Genomic DNA, 15,020 nt, shown 5'->3' with positions numbered 1-15,020 from the left:
TTAAAAAAAGCTCTTCCACTTTTGCACAGAACATCTAAAAAAAAAAAAAATCATCCAAAACAAATCAGGATCAGGATTCTGTTTGGTTAAAGTGCCTGTTTGAATTATCGTGTTCATTATGTGCTATTGTACCAAAGATAAACCTGCCGGAAACCCTTTTTAAAAATGAAATTCTACATGTCTGACTGCCTTTTCAGCCCTGCACTTCCAAATAAAAAGGAGAGAGGATGAAAATGTCATCAAGTCACACTGACTTCAGTGTGTGTTGTAAATCTGTAAAAAAAAAAAATGTTTGAAATGTGGTTAATTATATTTCCTACAAAACCACTTGCTGTGAGATTTTTCCCTCATTGTACAGAATGACAACAGAGTGCAACTGTGCATACATGGACATATATTTTAGGGATTCATGTAACAAATGAACAAGATAACACGTAATTTATTCTGTATACTGGTATCACTTAGGTTCTCAACACTGTGCACCAAAAATCAAACCAAAACAAGCACAGGTGTCTTTCAATAATATCACCTGATCTTCTTCAGCAGATTTTCCTCTGAGCATTGAGTACTTTTTTCCTCACTGATGTTGTGACACAATGAAAAGCTATTAAATGGATGTTGCGGTGAGAATATTTGAAACTCTGCTTTGAAACTCAAAGAAATCACAGCTGTTTAATGTTTCACTCCACACTGGTTTGATACTTATCTCGGATTTGTTATTGATTAACTTTATTGCAGTATAAAGAATCCTGAAAGGCAAAAAGTCTCAGCAGAACAAAACAAGTCTGGTTGTGTATTTTCTTTTCTTGTGATAACAGAAATTCTTTGAGGAGTTATCGCTGTTAACACAAACTAAATATTGACACATCTGAAATAGTGACAGTCAGGATGTGCATAAGATGTATTGCAAAATAAGTGAAACCCAAGCTGTGTTAGTCCAGAAAATACAACATAAACCCAGGAAATAAAGCACTGGATAACATTTATTGCACACGTGTAAGGCAGATTCCATTAATCAGTGTAAATAAAAGATGCTGAAAAGAAAAGTGTGAAATATAACCTCTGATATCTGGTAACCACATATAGACTGGATCTTCCCCCACAACAGGGGCACCACTGCCCCTATTCTTTATCAACACTTCAGTGAGCCGACTAATGTCAACATCTGGGACTACTATATATTCTTTCACACATTTGAGGTTTTCGATTACTTTTTTCAGTAGAAAGCAAGTTTTATTTTTTTTTTCTCCCCCAAACTATCGAACCATGTCGACATGTGGTAAACCAAGACTGAGGTAGATGTTCAACGAAACAAAAAGACTTTCGAAAACAAACATTAAAGTCACTGCGCACGACATGAGCTTGTACAGCAGCACAGAGCGTTTTCAGTGAGAGCAGCGGGACGACATTTTTAATCCGCGGGACCATGCTGACAGGCTGATCCATATTCCCCCTCATTACAAGCTTACTTACAAAATTAGATTATATGTGGCAACAATATCAGAGCTTACATTACTGCCGAAAAAATAATGAAATATGTGAATGTGAGATGTTATTGTTTTAGGTGAATTTTGTGTTATTCGACAAGCCTGTTTTCAGATAAATAGCAGTGTTTACAAAGGATGTTTCAACCGACAACAACTTTCATTGAACATTTTCCACTTAGAATAAATGGATCTTAACTTGAAGTGATGTAAAATGACTCCAAATTTCTAGTGAAGTGAGCTGTGACATCAGCAGCCATTTTATGTCCTCCCCACTTATTGTACTGTTTAGCTAAATTGAAGTCACAAACTGGTGCACATTAATATCAATTCCAGCTAAATTCAATATATGGGGGGGGAGGGTTGCTCTCATCAGTACACCCAAAAAAAAAAAAAAAGTTTAAATCACATTAGTTTGCTGATGTCGTCTCATTCGAATCTCGTCAAGGTCGGCGTTATTGTCTCTGACGGGAACCCATTAAACAAAATATGAAAATTAGTGTGATGAAAGGCCAGAAGCCTGTGGAAGGAGGGGATTTTATGTGGCCAATAAAGCAAAGAAAGATTGTTTTTCCTTCCATTCACATTACACGCAATGAGAAAATAAATAGACCAGCAGGGGGCTCTTTCAACTCACAAATGAAGTTAGTGGCATGCATTGGATTCAGTACCCATCTCAAATTACACCCAATCACACTGATAAAACATTAGCAGAGATAAAAAAAAAAAAAAACCAAGCTGGCATGCTGAGAAAAATATATATAAAAAAATATTCTGCAGCTTCTGAGGAAGATGTGAGTTATAATTTCCATGTTTACGAGAAGCATGATGCAAGACAGGAAGTACAGACAAAAAAAGTGTCAAACAGATTGTTAAAGCTGAAATACAGACAGAAATGAGTTCTTAATGTCACAAAAAAATTCAGATACACCCACAGAACTTCTCAAACATGAATTACAGCAGGATTCTTAAAGAATAAATTACAGTCTTTGAGTCAAACTCCCATTAAAAAGAGCTCAAAACTAAAACTTCAGGAAAGTGATATACACTACAGCCCAATTATCTTTTTCTTCTGCATGAAAAGTTTATTGTTTAGTTTGATTATAAAGTTTTTTAAATGAATAAATTAAAGGTGAATTGAATGTAAATTCAAAAGTTTGATGAAGTACTCAGAGTTAACTAAGATGTTCATTTTTCCACATAAAATGGATCATAAATCCTTTTAAGATAAAGTTGACTCAAAAACACTGAAGAGATTCATAGTAAATAAATAAAAATAAAAACTCCAGTCTTAAGAGTTACACAGTGTTGGTCAGTGAGGATGTAGACCATGATAGTGTTAAAAAACAAAAACAAAGTTCAAGTACATTCATGAGCATAATGTTTCACGAAAATCTAAAAGTCTGCCAGTTGTAGTGTAGTAATCCGATTTCCTTTGTGTTGCTGAAGATCCAAAAATATACATATAAACCAGAGGAATCATCATACACGACACCATGTAAACAATATTATATGTTAATAATGATCTCAAACACAAAACAACCTTCAACATTTGCATGATCGATGAAGTCAGTGAGAACCTTAATGCGTCATTGCAATGAAATGGTATAGTCAGGTCCCTTAAAAAGCCCCATGAGAAACAAGAAAATAAAATCACACATTATCACTTATTTACAGATTAAACCCACAGTAAAGGTAAACGAGGAGACGCGTCACACTCGCTGAACACAAACCCCTTACAAAGTACATTCAAGTGGAAAAATCTGCCCTTGATGTACAGTATGTGTCTCACGAAGAGCTTCAGACAAACGGTATCAGTGAGTCGTTTGTCGGTTTCGTGTTACAAAAGCTTTGGCAAACCTCACGGGTGAGTGCTGAGTAGCAACGCATGACTTCGAGAAAAACGGTAGACATCTTGATCAATGATTACTTTGAAAAATTATTATCATACACAATGAAAGTTTCAAGAAACAAAACTCTTTCAGGATTTTAAGTCATCCAGAAATGTGTTAATCCACTTCCTAGTAATGATATTACGTAATATTCATGCTACATTTAGTACAATTCTTAGTACTATCTTTGAAATACATTCTTGAAGAACACACATAAAATAAATAATTTCTATGTCAGACACGTCGGCTGCACTTTGGTTGCATAAAGAGTTTCAAAAATCTGTTATTTGCTCACACCTCCACATAAATTAAGTACACTCACTCAGCTTATCTCTATCTGACTTTGTCACACACGCACACACATATACGCACGGACGCGCGCCCACACACACACACACACACACACACACACACACACACACACACACACACACACACACACACACACACACACACACACACACACACACACACACACACACACACACACACACACAAACATGAGATGTACCTTCTGCCAGCACAACGGCTTATCTGAATAAGAACAGAAGAGTGCATAGACATGCCCATTAAAGAGGCAAACAAATAATTAAGATTGTGTTTTCAGACAGGACTGAACTTTGACAAAACAAAGTCATTTCATGGTCTTGAAAGGCATATTGAGAGTTGACAAGGAATGCATTACATCACAGTAGGGGACGCGAAAACAAGAAATAACTTAAAAGTGCGGCAAAACAAACCCAACAGCAATCCCAGAAAAACCAAACCCCCGACGGCATCCAAGTGTTATTGTAAAGTGGACAAAAGTGGTCAGTTGTGTGTCTGTCCGATAAACCAGAGCTTAGAAAGCTGTCAGATCCAGTTAGGCTGTCCTCCTCCTGCTGTGTGGCTGCGGCACTGAGCTCAGAGCTGGACGACTGCTCTGCTGCGCTTATAAGGGTGGAAGAAGACAGTCACTGGAGTCGCAAGTCCCAGGATGTCCACGGGGCCCTGGAGAGCCAGGAGGGCCCTGAGAAGTGACCCCAGGAGGGCCTTGGCAGAGAATTAGATATTATTAATTACAGCGATGGGCTGCACCTTATCATCGGTCAGAAGAGCTTTCAATTAGTGATAAAACCGAGGGTCGGCAGAGACACGTGTTGCCTCACACGAACCCTTACTGTCATTCACTATCTGTACAGACGGGCTGTACAGAATTACAAAGCCGCATGCAGAATTATTCTACAAGAGTGAAAGACTTGATGGAAGTGTACCTTTATATAAAACACTTTATATCCAGCACAGATTATTTTACTTGAACTAGATCAATAATTGAAGCTCCTGTATTGGCTGATACCAGCTTGTTGCACATCGGAATAAGAAACTACTAAACTAATAGAAGAAAAACAAGTGTAAAGAATCCGTTATTATTTGTTTATGATGTGTGTTCATGTTATAAAAAAACAACAATTTGCCCCTATACTAATTTTGGATTTCTTTTTAAACTCAATAAAACTCAATATTTCCATCAGAAATCCAGTGTCAGCCGAGCTGTAATTCCTACTGAAGATTACTTATCAGTATTTCAAGAGACACAAGTGACTAAATTCTGTGTTTGGCTGATAAATTGAATATTTGATTAACAGAAAATTAATCAGCGGTTAAGATGTTTGTTGCTTCTTGGTTCTCAAAGCGTTGTGTTGTTATCATTTTAAATTGAATTATCTGAGCTCTCAAAACTTATAATGTGTATAGTTTCAGTATTATTTGCCAAACTTAATGATTAAAAGTAATTGGAGAAATGGAAAAATTAATTGACAGACTAATCAAAAATGCAAATAAATTGTTAGTGCTTATGTAGTTTTATCAATTTAGATGTTTGAATTGTTAATTTAAAGAAATCTGTGATTAAAAAAAAATATTTCTTGATTTTTTTTCACTTAACAAATGAGAAACACTTTGATATAAAGCATCACAGTGGAGATACAGTGAACATTAACATACATCTGCATTGGAACAGCACTCAGTCCCTGATATCTCATTTACAATGAATGACAATGAAGGAGAGAGAAAGCACATTTCCACACTCTAACTTGGTGAGGTCATCGTGGTAGATGAGACAATAGTATCTCAGGTTACTTAGCAACAGCTTGCTGAGGTGACAAAGCAGTCCACATTGGTTTGTGGTCTCTCATACACTGTTCATACAGCAAACACAACAGCCAGTGACAACACCTTCTTAAAATAGATCTCGATAAGCCTATAAAGAAAATAAAACATCCTTCACTGCAGTTTTGCCACAGGAGTGTCTATGACATTAGTCAGGCCGGTCTCCTGCCTCCTCTACAGTTTGTACAAAGGGAATTGCAGGTGCTGCCTTGTCCTTTACCTTCCTGTGAAAACACAACTTGCCCTTTCCATCACCGCCACATCCATCTACTCCTTAACTTCTCCCACACACTGTGCAGAGCTGTGTGCGCTGACAGTGTCAGTGAAGAGGTGCACAAAGTAACAATCACCAAAAGTGTTTGTTTGGTTTTCCAGTTTGTTAAATCTGTGTTCAGGCAGCAAGATCAAGTGGCTGCATACAAATGCTAACTTAACCCTGGTAATCAGCTACAGGACAAAACTAATGCACCAAAGGCAGCCGTGACTTCGCAACAGCACCATCAGGTCTAATTACCATCAGAGTGCATCGTGGGTACAAAGAGGTGAGATTGCGAATGGACACTACGGTCACTTTGACGTAAACACTGAAATTGGATGGTGCCACAAAGATTTTTACTCTTTAATATGAAACCAGAGTTGTGCAAATGTCATCTATGTGACTCAGTCCAAAGGGAACCAGCCCTATGTAGATGCCAAGGATACCAGCGATCCTTCATTATGACGGCCAAGCGGCGGAAACTTTGGTTGGTAAAAGCAATCTTCTGTTGTGCGGGGACTTGTAAATCTAAGTGCAAAGGGAAAAGCAAAGCAGCGGGCCAGCACATTCATCGCAGCTTGTTCAAGTACTTTCCAACTTGTTCTAAGATGTGACGACCGATTAAGTCTAACCCCCACCAGTGACATTAGGTTCAGTGATAAACTCCTGCTGTCACAGGCTGGGAGTCAGTGAGGTAATCCCACTTCTCATCTTCCAACAGGACGTGGGGAGTTATTTCTTAGTTCACAGGAGCAGGAGACATGCTGACATCGCGGGTCGTGCTCTTTTGTTCAAGTCAACACCCAGCCGCGATTTCACTTCACAGAACGGACGTCATTCTCCGTCACTGCAGAATTTTGCCCTCAATTGGGGTTCCATTAATGTCACAGCGATGCCGGGGTTTGAGAGAACATAATGTAATCCGGGAGCTGCGTTTATCTCCAACACACTGAGATACCAAATAAAGGCTGAAATAGAATTTGAGATTTGACACAACCTCAGTACACCTCCTTCCTTTCAGTGAACAGGTAAGAAACTGTGATGAAGAGTGTGGAGGAGGAAGGACCGTCACTGCAGTGCTGGTCATTCTGTGACAAATGTGGTAGAACTGAAGCACGAGCAGCTCGTGTGTAACCACGAATATTATACTTCCTTCCATTTTATTCATCTATGGCTGATTGTTATTGAGTGATTAAATGGTTGTAAAATATCTTAATTCTGTCAAAATTCAAGGCTTAGAGTTAAAATTTAAAGCAGCATGTATTTATCTTCTTTTTTTTTGCCACTGGCAGGGAGCGCAACAAGCTGTAAAAACAACACTGACATTTTGCTGCAGACACAAGAGTAATACTAATTTGGTGCTGGGCAGGTTGAACATAATGGATTTATGCTAAGTAGCTTTGGCGGAACACAATGCTGACAGAAGTGAGAGTGAACAAAAACAGTAACTTTGAGGTAAATAAAAACAAAACAATGAGCTTAAAGACTGTAAAACTCTCCATAGAAGTAAGGGGAATGGCAGATTTGGGTGATAATTCTCTGTGTTCATTGTGATAAAGGACCTTTTCCACTTCACACATAATTATTTGGCCCGTTGTTGATACAAAACTACTGATAGGTGCTGGTTTAAGTTATTACATTACATTTAATTTAGCTGACGCTTTTATCCAAAGCAACTTACAATAAGTGCATTATAACCATGAGGGTACAAAACCCAGAACAACAAGAATCAAGAAAATACAATTTCTTCAAGAAAGCCAAACTATGAAGTGCTATCAGTAAGTGTCATTTTAAGCGCTACCAAAGTTCAAGGTAAAATCAGAAGAGGTGTGTTTTTAGTTTGCGGCGGAAGATGTACAGACTTTCTGCTGTCATTGGGGAGCTGATTCCACCATTTAGGAGCCAATTATTATAGCTATTATTGTATAAATATGGAGTTCATGAGAAAGTCTTCATTGTAAAGCAAAAGAGCATGAAACCCATTCTCAAGGGTTGTTGTGTGTTGGTGACATCCTGAAGAACTTTGATGTGATTTAAACAGTCCGTCCCTTTCTTTCTTAAGCCTAGTTTTTTCAACCACTTGTTAAAGTCTCCATTTGACCACCCACCTCCAATCCCATTACATCAATCTAACTACATTAAATTAAGTTTTTAAACGGCCTTCTGTGCGGTGTTCTTACCTGGTGGCCCAATGGGTCCTGGATCTCCTGGTAACCCCAGCCCGAGCTGGCCTCGTTCTCCTTTCTGACCTCTGTATCCTGAGGACACACACACACACACACACACACACACACACACACACACACACACACACACACACACACACACACACACACACACACACACACACACACACACTTAACATGAGGCTAAAAACAAATACTGCAAAGATGAAGTAGAACTGCAATACTACAGTTAGTAAGATTAGTACAAACGCCATAACATGTTAAAATTTGAGGAGTGTCAAGATAAGGACACAGTTGTGCAACCATCACATTCATTTAGGGATTCATACAAAACAGCTTCTTGATCATGTAAACATCACCAGTACGACAACAATGTCAGGCATCAAGTCTGCACTTATTTCAAGAGAAGCAGCTTTAGTAGGTGATGCAGTAACACACTACTCTGAATTCCAAGTTTCAGTCCCGAACCTTTGAATATTAGAAGACGTACTGACATCCTGTCAAAACAGAAATCATCAAACAAGCCATCTGTACGTTAGAAAGGAGGCGCCGTGGACGTGTATAGCTCTCCGCCAACAACAGGGCCACAAGCACAAGTCTTTGAAGGTTTCAAAACAGAGTGATGATGCTTTTTTCAATCAGAGGTCAGATATGTGGGTCACTGAAGGCAATCAGGGAATCAAAAGACAGTCCTAATCAAAAGTGGACTCTAAAGAAAAGTCGATTGTGTAGGAAACAAACAGATGCAGAAAACAATCATGACAACTCGACTCTGATGCTCTTGTTAATGATGGAGAATGGTTGCTGCATGATTACTAAGAACAAAAAGAGCAGCGATGAATACAAGCACATGCCTTTCAAAAAAAAAAAAAAGAAATCAAAGCATTTGCACAAATCTTCAAGTCAGATCAGGCACTGTGTTGCTTATAACAATATGCACACAGTCACATTATTCAAAGGCTTTTTCACTGCATGCAAAGCCGGTAAGACTTTAGAGTTCAAACCAGCAGCATAGCAAGTAAGAATTTGAGGGGCTGCAAAAATATTTCCCCATGAGGCACTTAAAGTAATGGAGTCTCACTACCAGCGGTTGCGTGGAGTACATCAGAAACATTGACAGGAGTATCAAGCATTGCGCCGCCTGGCCCAAAGGGGAAACGCTTCAACGCTTGCATGTCAGAGAAAATCTCAGGAAAAAGGCTTATGAATGCTCCAAAACTGAATCTCAGAGAGGAGAGGGGCTGTCCACACATTGCCACAATAATGAGACTTCTTTCAACACTCACAGAGCCTGGGGCATTCATTCGGAGAGGAAACGTTCCATGGAGAAAAGTGCACTGTACCTTAAGCAAAAAAATAATACTCAATAGCACAGAGGGCAATAAGCTTGGGTGGCACGCCGGATTGGTGCACTCAGATAAATCGAAAATGCCATATTGCACACTTGGTGGAAAACAAATTGATTCTAGGGGCACTAATGGAGTGCGTTAACAAAAAAATAATATCGGCAAAGAGAGGGTTTTTCAAGCCTGATTGATAGGATTGCAGTCCTGCACCTGTTGTACACTTTTGTAAACATCATTAACAGCAACATCTATGTATTCATACTATGGCTTACAAAAGAAGAAAAAACAAACACTTTTCTCAGAGCAGCTGCTCCATCAAATACTCTGGGATATTTACTGATATTTCCATATTTTACAGGAAAAAGCAGAGCAGTTTACAGCCTGATATATTAAAAGACATTTTGTTTCATTCAGTACTAATAAATATACAGAGTACACTGAGATACAAAATTAAAAATAAAAGTTAAAACAACAAAAAGTATAATTAAGGAAATATGCACTAAAAGACATCAGAGAGAAACTTCATTAGGCCCTCAAAAGTAAAAGGTGAACAGAATGATAAATGAGCACTCGGTTAAAAAAAAAAAATAATAAAAAAAGGAAATTAAAGAAATGGTGCTCTTCAGTGTGAGACCTTATGGGCACAGCTTGAGAAATCCACCCATGTGAAATCAAACCATGAGAAAAAAAAAAAAAAAGACGGTGAATTCAACAGAGGGGTTATTTTTCTCCATAAACAATTCATTTTGGCATATTGGGGAAGAAGTCAAATTGGATATTCCAGAGGAGCACAGTCTCCAGTGGAGGATGACGAGACATAATGAGGAAATATTACCCCAAACTCTCACCAGCTGAGTGGAGGCACAAGTCAACAAAGAAAAAAAAAATTAAGGAGTTGCTGAATTTGTTTTGATTCATCAAGGGAAATAACTTTCCTCTTTGTTTTCAACAAATATTTATTGCGAAGCTGCATTAAGAAATCACTTATAAAACACTCTTTTGAAGCATAAAAAAATAAAACAAGCAAAACCAAATCCAAGACGTATAATGCAAATGGCATTTACAAGGCACAAATATTTATAGTTGAGTAGTTGCCTTCTTTAACTACATTATTCATGAACGAGAGCAGCATTTTTTATATTATAGCAGTGGGTTAAAATGTAAATGGTCTTGAATAATGTGAGGTAGATACAAAGCTCAAAGAGAAAGGCCAATGCAGCGGCGCTTTGATCTGCACCAACTCATAAAAACGCTCCTTCTCTTCAAAAGTGAAGATACCACAGTTCTGCTGCGGACACGATACAAATCTACGCAAGTTTGCGGTACAAAGCCTGACCAGCAAACCATTAGTGTTGTATGAGCACTGAGAGAGTTGTATTAGTTTGATAGAGAATGTTCACCCTCTTTCCTGACTATGCTCCTTTTGTGTTTTCAAAGCTTTCTTCCCTGGAGTGAGGTATCAATACTGGGCCTCTTCCCTGTCCACATTGATAACACTTTCTCTTATTCACAGCCAATTCTTCGCTTGTCTTCATATTTCCCAGAGAGCCGCTGTGCACCACACTCCCGGCCTTTCCTCTGCTTCTCGCCCCTTCAGTCTGCATTGATATATGGGTCTATGCAAGAAAAAAATACCGATGAATCCGTACAAAATGTAAGTGTCAGCCCGACTCCCATCCAGCCAGTCTCCACTATTTCATATCAGGTCTTTACATCACAAATTGATTAACTGAGTTGCTGACATGCGATGTTGGTCCACAGCCTGCGTTTACAGTCGTAGCTGCTCCCACTTTACAATATAGTGGGTTACATGTATGGTACAGTACAGCATATGCTAAATGGACTGCATGGTATATTTAAAGCACCAATGAAGCATAGACATATGGTGTGGGTACACAGTGATAAACATTCAGTTGAATCAGACAACAAATGGTTAATTATGATTCACCAACTGCTTTGAACGAAGACGTGTCAAAAGCTTTACGTCTGGTTTATATCAGAACTGTAGGGGTTATTTTTCTGAGGTGGTGTTAACGTCCCACGGTTCAGCCTGCCACCCTGAGCTCCTACCTTGATGACCAGGAGGTCCGGGCTCCCCTGGAGGGCCTGGTAATCCATTCTGGCCAGGAGGTCCCGGAGCCCCTTGGGCCTGTGAAGCTAGGATGCCTGCAGGAGTCTTCTGCAGCATGCCGGTACTCGATAGTTTCTCTGCAAGATGATAAATTTTATATATATATAAAACATGGTGATTGTTAGAGGTAACAGAAGGCAACAAAATAAAGATGAACAAAAACATGTACATTCATTTTTTTAAATGTATACCTTCAAAAATCCTCAACACTTCCGTTCGGATAAACATTCGGAGTTCCTCTGTGAAGCTGGTATCACCCTGTGTGTGGAGAGTAAAATACAGAATTCACTGAAGCAGTTTCACAGAAAAAAGACACACAAAAAAAAATCCAATTAATAGACAACAGAAACTAAACTTCAATTCATAATGAAATGGCAGCAGAAGAGAAACAGGTGGATACCTGTGATGTATCTGAGCTGTACACGCAAAGTCTACACAGACTGTTGAAACCATACACGTTAAAAACAAGGGCAGACAGAATCTAGAGACTGAGAAAACTCCTGTTTTGAGCTCTTTTCTAACTATTCAGTAAAATCCCACCTTGGATTGCAGTTCAATATAACATCTGCACCAAAACTCAGCGATAAATATAATGGATTCAGTTGAGGAATATTATATTTCATATTGTAACCCTTTAAAGTGGTGTACATTTAAGTTCAATTCTGCAGAGATGCTCAAGAGTTAAAATGTAGCTTGCCATACCAGCTCTGTATGTATCTAAATATATGGCAAGGCAAAGTAAGGTGCATACAGAGACAACACATGCTCTACCACTCAAAAGATACAAAAACTCAAAATAGGTAGCATACTTTATGTCAGTCATGTGAACCCTCATGAACTGCATTGTTAGAGCGTTCCAGGGCAAACAATAGTAGCCATGGACCTTGAATCTTTATATCCCAAACAGCTTTTCATCTCGGTGGATGTTATATAACTGCTGTGGCTGCGTACAGTAAGTGTAAAGTCTGTGACAGATGGAGGTGGTTTCACTGCTCTGCAGAGCTGTAGGCACGCCCACATATCCCTGTCTTTCTTTCTGTTTCCGTCTCTCTCCCTCTCTGACCTTGTGTTGCGCTTAGATGATCGGGAGTGGGAAGCGTTGAGTAGAGAGAGAACACAGCGAGCTCTCTCGCTGCGTTTGATGTTTCATGCAGAACGCTGTAGTTACACCATTTACCATACGGAGGGAACGAGAACGGAACTGGTTACGCAAGCAGAGGAAGCAAGGTGGATGATTAAGATGCTAATTATCTAGGAGGACAGTCTTTGTTTACTCTGAGCTATCTGCAAATTTACAACTTACCAGGAGGTTTGCACTCCCCAACTGTCCTGGAGGGCCGGGATTGCCTTTTTCACCTTGTGGTCCACTCGGTCCAATTGGGCCAGCATCTCCCATGCGACCCCTCTCGCCTTGAACACCTCTTTCTCCGGGTATCCCCGGATCACCCTGCAGTGAAGAAGCCCAGATATACCTGAGCTCTATATGATCCAAACTGTAAATGTGCGCAGGTTCTACAGTATCAAAGCTACTTGTCCTTGCTGCCATAAGCTGCATCAACGTCTCTCTAATTCTCCGGCCCGACTCGATCACTTAACATGCAGTGCACAATGACCCATTTCTCCTAATGTGTCCAGTCTGTCATCTGTCCTGGGGTTCTGTCGCCAACTACAAAGCTAAAAGCCTAATTTTGCATCCTCTATTACCAGCATTTGCAATAGATTACTGCGCAAGTGTGACAGAGCTTTTGCAAATACAACAGCAAACTGTGCTGAGCGTTAAATGCCTTTATCTAGCACTTATGTGCTTGTGGGGATTAGTCATATTTGTGCTGAAGTGAAGACTTTCATTACTATTCATCAAAACCTTTTTTGTGTGCATTGGAGTCATAAAACCAGCTTCTTTTTAAGAAAACAGGAGGGACGCTACTTACACGTTCTCCTTTGGATCCTCTGTCTCCTGATTTACCTGTAGTTCCCTGAAAAGGAAAAAAAAAATTGTATTTAATTCAACATCTGAATAACATGAAAATGTAATTATTCTGACCCTGAAACCTTTCACTCTCTATGCACAAAGCACTGATGTTCAGGAACATGCTGGAGTGCACACACACACAATACTCCATTATTCTAATCTGTTCATATGAAGAACAGATTTCTATTAAATCCACTATATTTACTCTTCGTATTTGCAGAGGATTCCTGTCTGTTGCCTGAAGAAAAACTGTGAGCAAAGATTTTTCTGAATTACTTGACTTTGAGAAATGTACACTTTTCAGATGACTGTGCATTGATTACTTCATACTCAGCTCAGGTTTATCACTCGTCTAATATCTCCCCCGTATAGTGTTTCACCTTCTGCAATGTCACGGCTCCTCTGCATCACTCCTGCTTTGTTTGACAAACGCCTGCTTTTCCCACACCAGCTGTCTCTACTGTACAGAGGACCTGGGAGAAAATACCCGTCTCTGGCTTCGTGTCACAACATCTTGTGTCTTCCAATCCCTCCCTGTCACTCCTCATTGCTTCCCTTTACTCTGCTCACAGAAATACCTCTGGGGAGCATCTTTGTATCAATTTCCTGCTGGATTACAGGAGCCATGCAAAAGACAATCTGGCATGATGTGGTTTTAAAGCGGGCAGCGCTTTGTGATGCCGTTCTCCCCTGCCTGCTTTAATCTGCAGTACTCTGTATTCCCTACTGCCTGATGGGAGGCTTAAATCTATCATCTTGCCCACTGAAATGTGCTTCCCTGAGCATTACATTAAACCTCAAAGCAGTGTGCAAGGAAATCTGGGTGGAGGAGCAGAGCCACCTGCTAGATGGCACTGTTGCCCCACCAAAAACCTCAGGCCCTATGCAGAAAGGTTCCGTGTAATGCTGACATTATGGTGGAAGAATATTAACTAATAAGAAGAAATAAAAAAAACAATGAAGTGTTGGGTCTGTCATTAAGGTGTAAGGTGAAAACCCGCCCTGAAATAATCATAGTAAATCCAGTTTGGGTGTTAGATCAAATAATGTGTTGTTAATGGGCATTCAAGCAGATCTGCTCTGCATCCTGTGAGACCACGCTCTGTGATTACGTAGTAAATTGTGTAAAACATATTTGATCCGTCACCGAAAAGCAGACTGTGCTGCAGTATTTATTTCAATTTTAGCCAGGTTCATCAGGCAGAAAAATGCATATTTAAGTGTCTACTGCCCTCTATTACAAACATTTTATCATTGCCTGAAAGCATTAACTGTATAATTAGGGTGAAAAGACTAAAAGTCAACAAAGCCTTAAATCTGCAGGATTCCATTTAGCTTTTATCGTTAAAATCTCAAATATGCAAATAGGTTTAATGCAGTCAGCATGCTGTAGCTTGAGGGGGGATAAAAATCTGCTGTGCCATCTTTCTGTAGCCTGGCTGATGTAAAGCACTTTCTATAAGGGGATTTGCAAGATGTTCGCACCACTCACCTTGTATCCAGGAGTTCCATCTTTTCCAGGTCTCCCCTGCTCAAAGAGTGCAGCACAAACAAAAACATTTTGTATCAGCTCCCACCTTCGATTGGATCAGCACTGTTGCACTC

At 39.5% G+C, this 15,020-nt stretch overlaps 1 protein-coding gene across 9 annotated transcripts in view; it reads right to left on the bottom strand.

Annotated features, from left to right (window-relative positions):
* Positions 1-694: 694 nt before the first annotated feature.
* The window catches only part of col19a1 (collagen type XIX alpha 1 chain), a 101,514-nt gene continuing 87,188 nt past the window's right edge, over positions 695-15,020 (bottom strand). For 5 of the 9 annotated variants that reach the window (XM_069713949.1, XM_069713951.1, XM_069713950.1 and 2 more), the window contains 7 exons: positions 14,908-14,943; positions 13,375-13,419; positions 12,747-12,890; positions 11,635-11,701; positions 11,383-11,520; positions 7,961-8,038; positions 695-4,408 (listed from right to left, as the gene is read on the bottom strand). In XM_069713949.1, the coding sequence (XP_069570050.1) occupies positions 4,308-4,408; positions 7,961-8,038; positions 11,383-11,520; positions 11,635-11,701; positions 12,747-12,890; positions 13,375-13,419; positions 14,908-14,943 (609 nt within the window). In that variant the 3' untranslated portion in view covers positions 695-4,307. Of the gene's footprint in view, positions 4,409-7,960; positions 8,039-9,750; positions 10,929-11,382; positions 11,521-11,634; positions 11,702-12,746; positions 12,891-13,374; positions 13,420-14,907; positions 14,944-15,020 lie in introns of those variants that run through there. The other 4 variants (XM_069713953.1, XM_069713955.1, XM_069713957.1 and 1 more) reach the window with 4 other exon arrangements.

The sequence above is a fragment of the Brachyistius frenatus genome, unplaced genomic scaffold, assembly GCF_029030835.1.
Source record: "Brachyistius frenatus isolate BFR_SWC_R1_liver_20210118 unplaced genomic scaffold, ASM2903083v1 Contig_124, whole genome shotgun sequence".
In the NCBI taxonomy this organism is placed as follows: Eukaryota; Metazoa; Chordata; class Actinopteri; family Embiotocidae; genus Brachyistius; species Brachyistius frenatus.
Note: the sequence above shows the minus strand (reverse complement) of the source record. Positions and strands in the feature narration are given on the sequence as shown.